At 38.8% G+C, this 10,027-nt stretch overlaps 1 protein-coding gene across 1 annotated transcript; it reads left to right on the forward strand.

Annotated features, from left to right (window-relative positions):
* Positions 1-11: 11 nt before the first annotated feature.
* Positions 12-9,710, forward strand: abraxas2 (abraxas 2, BRISC complex subunit). Its single transcript, XM_056291670.1, has 9 exons — positions 12-89; positions 955-1,045; positions 2,398-2,434; positions 3,197-3,263; positions 4,508-4,698; positions 5,238-5,360; positions 5,897-5,981; positions 6,091-6,208; positions 6,488-9,710. The coding sequence occupies exons 1-9, from the start codon at positions 18-20 to the stop codon at positions 7,057-7,059; spliced, it is 1,356 nt and encodes a 451-aa protein (XP_056147645.1). The 5' UTR covers positions 12-17; the 3' UTR covers positions 7,060-9,710.
* The last annotated feature ends 317 nt before the right edge of the window (positions 9,711-10,027 follow it).

Here is a 10,027-nt window from a genome sequence, read left to right on the forward strand (position 1 = left end):
ATAGGGATGTTTCCAACATGGCGGCATCCATTTCGGGTTATACTTTTAGTTCTGTGTGTTTTCACAGCGCCAATAGCAATTCAGATCATGTAAGTATTAAACATAATGTTCGTAGAATGAAAGAAATTACATTTTCTCTTGCGTTCGCTGCTCTGTTGTGTGTTTGATTGTTTCTCTGCGCCGTTAGTTTGTGTTGTTTTTCCAGTGTCATCATCCTGTTGCGAGCTAGCTGGTGTTAGTCGCGTCTATCTGCTGGTGCTGGTTACGTCTATTTACTGGTATCGGGTAACAGTCGAATCAGACGTGCGACGTCGATTCGCAGATTTGGTCTTTGTTAATCTCATATCGTACGAATGTTAAGCAGCAGTACGGCAAGTTATAACATTTAAGCTGTTGGCAGCGATTACTATCGCAGTTGCGCTGTCGGAACAAGAAAGGTTGTTAGGAAAGTTTTGGGCCTAGGAAATACACTCTGAGTTAATGCTAGCTATCTAGCGTGCTATGACAGCTCCCAAGTCAAGTGAACTTCCGTGTGTCGCCGCCGATCATATCTATTATGTCTGTCGAGCTACTAGTGTCTTGTAGGTAGGTGTGTGTGCTAACTTGGCTAGCTAACCAACAAAATGTCGTGGTCTGCTACTTAACCGACTTGCAAAAGGGCAAGCATGTACAGGTTAACTCAACCGCAGTTGCCCTGTACTTTCTTTTCTGCTTGAGGAGTCTTCATTAGTCAAGGACCTGCCACTTATCAAAAGTTACAAGGCTGTTTTTTTTTAACAGTTGTTTCCAGCTTATCGGCTGGAAAAAAAGTTTATGAACGTTAATTTTCTGTGACAGTGTCTGAATATGAATGTGGTTCACTTGATGTATAAGGGATCCTAGGCAGGTCTTGGTTCTGTGTCGCAACTGAAATGAAATGTTTCTCTGCTGTTTTGTCAAACTGTGCTTGTATAGGAGGGCTTCCTACTTGGAGAAGTGAGACAAGAAGAGACTGTCAGTATCAGTGATACACAGATCAGCAGTGCAGAATTGCTCCAGGTAGTAGGTAAGGTCTTGAGTTACATACAAAGAAGTAATTTTGTGTTGTCCCACCAAGGGGCTGCTGAGTGTTGTCCAGCCTGTTATTACTTACATAGTTCTCAGTGGAATGTGGTCAAAGTGGACCCACAGGTTTAAGACTACACCAGTTTCTTATTCACAGTACTGCTGATAATATAAACGTTAAGACTTTGATGGTGCTTATTGTTCGTTCATGGGCCTTGGTTGTGGTTTGAACTCTGGCTTCTTGGCCTCTATGCGACCATCTCGAAGCTGACCATGTGTTATATTTTTAAAGCAAATAGAAGTACTGGAGTAATGGGCAAGGTTACTAAATTAGTTTATTTATAACCATGGAACAGTGCATGCAACTATTAATTGTGGAGTTAAGTATTGTTCGATCACTTGCTCATGGATATGCTCTAAAAATGAAATCTTGCCTCCTGAGTCATATTTCTATGGTTGTTAAATTCATTCAAAATGAGGATAATCTTGTTCCTGACATGAATTTTCCTTCTTGACACTTTGTTCAAGGCAGACCATTTTATTTACATAAAAGGTGCCCAGGTTAGTAGGAAATTTGGCATACAGTAACAGCATAGAATACAAGTGTGCATCCATTATGAAGGTATGATTTGGTGTTAGTACATGATTAAACAGTGACATAATCAAATGCTAGATGCATTTATCACAAGTAGTGCCCGAGAATAAATATTGCATCTTGTACAGTCAGGCACAGTCAACATGACCAACTCCTCAGTTCACTAGAATGACTCCAGGGCAGAATTTAAAAAAAGAAAATGATCACTCAAATCTCATGATCCATTTGTGATATTCCTCCTTTTTTATACAGAGAAATCATGGGTTTGTGTTGCTTCAAGATATCCACAAGTAGCAATTTCATAATTAAATGAAAATGTAAAAAAGAAATTATCAATGCTAAACTTTTATTAGTTATCCTGATACTTGGTTAATCATGCTTCTTGAATCATACTTTGATGTTTTGGTTGGTATGATTGGGAAATTGCCCTTTGGGAAGGAAAATGGTTATAAGCCATGCTATATCAATAAGCTACTTCTAAGAGGCTTTTTCTTAAGTGTTTCTCTCCTGCATCACTTAATTCTTTTACAATTAAGTGCAGCTTTAAAAATTCAGTATTAACATCTTTTATTCGAATTCAAATTCAAGTTTTGCTCTTTCAACAATATTTCCATAGTAATCTCTAAACCATGTCAGGTCATGGGGAATTGAAGCATTTTTGCATGGCATGCTGAAGTTTTGTCCTCATATGGTCTCATTGAATTTGCCCATATTATGCTGTGTGATGTTAACACTTGTCATTATTTTGTTTCCAACAGAAATCCATAACCATGTACCTTGTGCACAATTATTTAGGTAAGAAATGTGCCTTTACTGACAAAGCTCTAACAGTAGGAGTTGGTGAATAGTTCACCACTAACTGGGATTCTTGGAACCATAAGTGCTACCACTCACTATCATTTTGAAAATCTGGTATCGAGATGGTTCATCTGGCATATGTACGGGGAACCTAAAAAAAGAAGAAAAAAAACACACACACAAATCAGGCGATACCTTTCAAGGAGGGTTTGTTGTTTGCTTGCTTTCATTACTATTCATAGCTGAGGAAATATTATTAATGCCAGAAAGGATGACAGACTTTAGTGGCAGTTATTATTAGAAGGTGACTGCTCCTGAATATCTATAAATGTGTGTGTAATGGATATTGAAATAGTCCATCTCCATCATACAATCCATCCATCCATTATCCAAACTGCTTATCCTGCTCAGGGTCGTGGGGATGCTGGAGCCTATCCCAGCAGTCATAGGCAGCAGGCGGGAAGACACCCTGGTGTATCCATCCTACTACTTTTGTTTAAAACTAAATTGATTCATTCACAATTCAAATCCTTTTGTGATTCATGGTAATTCAATATTTGATGTGTGACAGGTATTTATTAATATAAATGGCTCTATCAGTAGGCTTATGTTAATTTTAATGAATGAGCAAATAAATTGTCTCTGGAGAGTAGATGGCCTCATCTCACAAAATGATATGTCAAGAGAAAAAGTAAGATTGAGGTGAAGCAACACTTCAGTTGTAGCCCAAGCTGACATGTTTTTCCTAAATCTCTCCAGCTTTTATGACTACGCAGGCAAAGTCAACGAGGAAAGTCTTAACAGAATGCTTAAAGATAGGCGAAAAGTGAGTATGCATTTTGTTTGTGGGTCTCTATGTTTGAAAGTGTTATTCAAAATTGTCTTTTGTTTGTGCTTTAATGTGGCTGGTTTTCTGTTGACTATTATCTGAGGGCTACATTTTGCCACACATTTTGGCAGTTGTCCTAAAAGCATATTCAAGGATTTAATCTTGTTAACTTTACACTAGAGCTTGACTTGCACAATTGCTCAAGAAATTAGTGCCATTTTATTTCTCAGCAATGACTTTTAACTTATAAGTGACTCCCTTACTGTTACTAAATGGTGCAACAGAGGAAATTATTATATTTAGACTTTTTTCTTTTACCTGGCTCTCACTATGGTAGATAGCGGTGGGAATCATAGGGTAACTCATAATGCAATACTATCACCAATACATTTATCCATGGTAATGATGATATTAAGATAAAGGTGGTTCTGGGAATACTTTATGGTATCTGCATAACTAAGGAAAACATACACCTATATAATGGTAAAATAATTTTTCAAAATCAGTCATACTGCGGGGGAAGGCAACCATGTGCTGAGAAGTGCCGAGAGTTTGCAGGTTTTCCTTTCAGTCAGAGACTGCACGTTATGATTTTGCTGATCAGTACAGCTTTAAACAGAGAGGAGGAACTAATCAGTGAAATCACCTGGTGTAGTCTTTGGTTCAAATGAAAACCTGCATACTCTTGATGCCCCATGGCACATGGTTGCCCACCTTTGACATATACTTTGCCTCATAGTAACTCAAAATAATTTCAGTCTGTGCAAATTATGTGTAACTGAAAACTCAGAATAGCAGATTTCCATAAAAACTAGAAAATTACAATGTAAAATCCATAATCAATGCAATACATAAAAACAGCAATACTTTTTACCGGTGTATCAGTAACATGTAGCAAAAGAACATATTGTGATAGATTACTATGTCGATTATTTGGCCCACCCTTACTGCTAATCTCACCTGTTTTGCCTAATTTAACAGTTTGGACAACAAATGATATAGTGAAGCAACATTAGTATACAGTATTCCAAATTGTTATACCCTGATTTATTAAAAACAATTTTAATGTAAGGTTAAATAATTTTTAAAATGGATTAAGAACGCCTGCTTAATATTACCCTGAATGTTTCAGTATATTCTATTTTGGTAATCCGAGCATTTCATAAGGTCAGACCACCTATATTTAACACAGGATTTGGAATAGTGAGGTTCTATCCTTCATGTTTCCTTGGCCTGTGTAGAATGTCATTGGCTGGTACCGGTTTCGGAGAAACACACAGCAGCAGATGTCATTCAGGGAACTGATTATCCACAAGCAGCTGACTCAGCTACTGGGCGTGCCGGACCTCGTCTTCCTCTTATTCAGTTTCATCTCCACGGCCAACAGCTCCACACACGCTCTGGAGTATGTGCTCTTCAGACCCAACCGCAGGTAATGGCTGCATGCAAACATTCACATGCACACATACTTTCACTGACATAAATACATATACGTGACTCATTTATCATGCAATAAATTTGCAAAAAAAAAAAGCGTTTTTTAAAAATAAGTTTTGTTCAGTGTTTTATCATCTTCCAAACATGTCAAACGTATGGATATTGATAAAAGGGGCCCATTACTACCCCTTGAACTTTTGAATTCTCAGGGTTCATTGCTGAACTATTGCTGTACATGTACAAGTGGGTCAATGTGTGAAGGGTGATGCTGGTGTGCTCTTCGACCCACCACCAAAAATCCCTCCTGGCCACTGAAAAAGTGCAGTTTTGAAACAAAGAAAGTCTAACTCGGTACATTAAGGGATGAGTTATTTATCTTTAAATAACTTATTTTGTATGGGTTTTGACATGCTCTGACATGTGTTTGTCAATACTTTTGGCAGATACACTGTTACTTAGCTTCTCAAATAATGTAATTATCCATAAATATCTGATCTGTAAATATATTCTGTATGTATTCCCATCTTTATTTAGCAAGTACAGCCAGAGAATCACCCTCACTATTCCCAACCTTGGTAACACCAGCCAGCAAGAATACAAAGTCTCATCAGTACCCAACACCTCACTCAACTATGCCAAGGTCATCAAAGAGCATGGGTATGGTCAGGATGCAAACTGTGTCAATCTGTGTATGTGTGTACAGTATATCTTTGTGTGTGCAATCCTATATTACAGTTGGCTCTGTGTGAGTAATGTATGCATGCATTTATGGGTAATTGCTCATCTAATTTCTGATGGTCTGCTTTTGGCTATGTCCATGTATCTGGGTCTTTTTGTCTTATATTGACCTGGTCTCTCCCTGTGTGGTTGAACATCCAGTGCTGTAAAGTTATTTTAAACTGTAAGGAATTTAAGCTTTCCATCTCTATCGAGATCTTGATATGATCACTGCACTCAGTTTTCAGTATGATACAATTTATATCATTGTTTGGCAGACTTGTCAATGACATTTCTTTGCAGGCCTTAGTTTAGAAGGCATCTGTTGTTAAGTCAGCATACACCTATGCAGGTTCAATATCTTTGTTATACTCTGTGGTTTATTCACTGGTAATAGTTTGAGCTTGTCCTGTGTTGGGTTTATTGCATGCCTTGAGAATCCTAACCGTATTATTGACAAGTGGAAATCTCTCCAGGGCTGAATTTTTTGACAAAGATGGTGTAATGAAGGATATCCGAACAATATTCCAAGTCTACAGTGCACTACAAGAAAAAGTGCAGGTGAGTCTATAAACGGTTTTCTTTTGCAGTTAACTATTTCAATTTATCCTTTAAGAGAGTATTGCGTTTTGTGTGTGTGATTTTTTTTTTTCTTTCTTTCTGTTTTTAGGCTGTGTGTGGGGAGGTTGAACAAAGTGAATGTGTGAAGGAGAAAATTCAAGAGGAGGTGAACAAACTCAAACAACAAATTGCTCTCAGGAAACGGAAGACAGCAGAAGAAGAGAGAAGTATGAAACTGGGATCTAATGATGCAGATTTTTTTATTATGTTCTAGGATTTTTAATACCTTTTTTTGCAGATGACTATATTGTTTTTACTTAAATAGAAAATAATTCTTTTATGAACCTCTGCACCTAAGGTGCCATTTATATTTCACAAGATTGTGAAATATCATTATTAATATTGATATTTATGGAGTAAATATTCTCACATTGCAATAATTCAGTCGCTCTTATGTCACACAAGTGACCTTTTGCTTAACTTTTATTAACCTTCCATTTCCACAGGGCTCCAGGAGGCCCAGATTGCAGAGTCCCATCCTACCCCAGAGGAAAACGTAGAACCGCTTGAGACCTCCCTCCTGTCCAGGGTAGCATTCCAAAGCCCCCCTACCCCGGAGCGGCCTGGTACCACTCCTAATCCCCCTTCTTACACTGACCTCTTGTCCCAGGAGGACTCTCTGCTCTCTTCCTCCTCTCCTACCAGTGCTGCTTTGCTTCCCCGGCCCCAGGCTGTGGGCTCCCCAGGCCACCCTACCCCTGGCCCTGTTGCAATGGGCCTGGGCCTAGGCTTAGGCCTTGGGCTGGGCCTTGGAGCTAGTTCTAATCCTGGACCCACTCCTAGTACCCCATACCTTGGTAATGGGGACGGCTCAAGCTCTGATTCCCTTGACAGACAAGCTGCAGGGCAGGAGGACGACGAGGATGATGAAGATGATGACGATGAGGATAGTAGTGAGTACGAGAACTTGGTGAGTGAAGCCACTCATTTGCCGGCAGTCTCTGCCAGTATGTTAGTTCAAGGCCGCCCAGCTGCCCTCAGTCCTGATGGAGATGCTTGTGGATCACAGAACTCATAAATACATGCCACAATGTGCGTAAGGGACACAAATATGTGACGCACTTAGAGAGGTGGGCATCTCAAATAATCAAAGATGGACATCTCATATACAGCAGTGGAAGTGCCATCCCTAAAAGTGAAAGGCATGCGCAGGTGGTGTTCCGCTGTGTGTGCGTTTCTTTTTGTCTTAGTTTGATCTCCATTATATGGGGAAAATTTGCCAGGCTTTGCAGGCTTAAAAGAAGTGTCTAACTGGGAAAAGGTTCTTTTTTTTTTTCTTTTTTGAATGTGGTCACTCCTTTGTGGATGTGTGTGGTCAGTGTCGTGGGTGGTTGCAACAATGGAATAAAAGCCAACTGGTTGGCTAGCCCACCCTGCACAAGACGCATCATTCAACCCTCTCTGGAACATGCTAAGTCACATTTGCATCACCACTTCTGAGCACCCAATGATACCATTACCTCTTGCACTATTTTTGCCTTCTTTTAGACAGCTTATTTAAGAAAGGGAAAGGGAAATGTTCTGCGGCCTTCAAATGTTTTTTTTTATGATGTAGGCAAGTGGTTGTTAGCCTTTTATTTTTAATTTGAAGAAAGATATATGTAAACCATAGTACTGATATTTTGATTTTTGGACTATTACATTTTCACCACCATGTAAACAATCCACAGTATGTCTTTAATGATTCATACAGTTGCCTATTTAGATGATTAAGAATTGATTTCGATCAAAATTTACTCTGCCACAACTATTATGGGTGCTTATATATTTTTGTCAGAGTAACAATCTCTCTTGATTGACAAGGATGTCAATGTCTCTTTTTTGGATAACACTGATATTGTATGCGCTTTGCTGCACTTAAAGTTTAACAGATTTCTTTATTGCTGTGCTTTACCAATGCTGTCATGTTGTGCCACTTAAGTAGATCTCTGACCACCCTGAGCAGAACTTGGCTCAGCTTTTGTGCATTGTAAGGGGTTCACAGGGCAAACAATGTACTGTAGCTTTACTAACCAGATGCTTAAGGTTCCCTTCCACTGCTGCTGCAACACAGAACTATAACTAAAACAAACTGTACATCTGTCTGTTTTACTTAATATAACAACTTGTCTGCCACTTCCTCTTCACACTGCTGGTTGTCTTTGATACTACTGACAATAACAGTAGAACCACTTCTCAGTTCACCGACTCGGTCTCTATTAAATTCATGATGGAAGGCCAATACCCTCTGTACTGTGTATGTTGTAACCAGGGGAACCAGTGCAGAGAGATCACCTTCTTTGCATAGTCAACAGTAGACCATGTGCGTTCAGATTTGATTGGGTGAATATTATGTGTATGGACCTTGATAATGTGACAAAAACAGCATGACCTCGATTTAGTATACAGTGCCTTCCACTCAGGACAGTACCACAGATTCCCTAACTGCACACACTACACATTTATAGATTTCTGTTGAGGGGTAGGATTATCCAAAACCTGTTTGCAAGGAGTTGACACCAGTCTTAGTTACATTGCTCTTCATGGTGTGATGTGGTTTAATACTTACCCAACACCTGTTATGCTTCCCTAATTCATTCTGACTTTTGTCTTGGGTTTGACTTTCATTCACTCTAAACCCATTCAGTGAATTCTACCAAGTGGACCTATGTTTCATTGTTGCTAAGTTGTAGCCTTTCAAATTTCCTGCCTGCTTTATTATTTTAAACTTGAATGATATGTTCATATACTGTATGGTTAGGGGGAATCTGTTCTGTAGCTGATTAGACGCTGCAAGACAAACCTCGTATGTTTAGAACCATTTATTGAAAGGAAGACTGGTCCGTCACTTGTTTACATCTTAGTTGGCAATTTTAAAGAGATGTAAGTGACAAGAAAATGCAGATTGGATGCTGAATGTAGTACACCTTGTGTGAGTAGGACAAATGTAGATGGCCTACTGTGACTACTCTAAAGATATTACTATAGCAGTACAACTGGAAAGTGTTAAATATAGTGATAATCAGGTTTGGACTATTTGGAATAAAATACTTTGTGCAGATGCACTGTAGGGAGAGGCTTTGCCATGTAAACTAGTTCCACTTTATTTTCACAGCTTGGTTGTTTGTTATTCTTTTTGCCTTAGGTTCATTTAGCATGCATCATTTGATCTGATATATACTTTTGATGCATATACACGCAAAATCTTACTTGACTTGAAAATAATCATCGTGATATTACCACAATCACAAAATGTTAATGAAATCAATGAATTACATAAGTAGGGTTCCCTCTGAGCACTGGATAAATATATAAAATGAAATCAAGAATGAATGTATAGCAATTTAAACAGCACTTAAAAACCTGTCTTAGAGGGTGGGGTGGTATAGCGCATGAGAAGAGGATGAGTACTTAAATGACATTTGACTCCCAAGTTCCAATGTTAGGCAGATACACGCTTATGTACTCTTGTTGGAGGCTAGGTAGTGACCCTTCACTTCCCAAAGAGGCTTGTTGCAACATCCACTTCTCATAGGCACAAAGTTCCATTGCACAGCCTTTATCATTTTGGACGTTATCTGGATATGTCTGTGGTAGACAAAAGACGATTTAGATTTGTTTGATTGCACATGTTGCTCTATCCCACAGACTATGGTTCTAAAACTGGGGGATAATAAATGAGACATGTTTATGTGATATATTGTGTCTTTTCTTTTTTTTTTTTTATATTTTATGTGTGGACATGATTTGTTCAAGATGAAGAAGAGGAAGGAATGGGTTTGATTTTGACGTCTAGAATTTTCTTGAGAGCAAAGCGGGTAAAGCTTTAGCATTTTAAAGACGTTTACGAGAGGACCATAGAGTATATTAAAAATGTGTAAAGTCAGCGTTAAGCCCTTGCAGACGAAGTGTGCGGTGTTTTTTTGTTGTTGTGATGACGTCACACCGAAGTAGGACGGGGCATTCCTGTAAACAAATAGTCGCGTCCGTGCATAAACTCACCATTT

Source organism: Lampris incognitus, chromosome 13 (assembly GCF_029633865.1).
Source record: "Lampris incognitus isolate fLamInc1 chromosome 13, fLamInc1.hap2, whole genome shotgun sequence".
Lineage (NCBI taxonomy): Eukaryota > Metazoa > Chordata > Actinopteri > Lampriformes > Lampridae > Lampris > Lampris incognitus.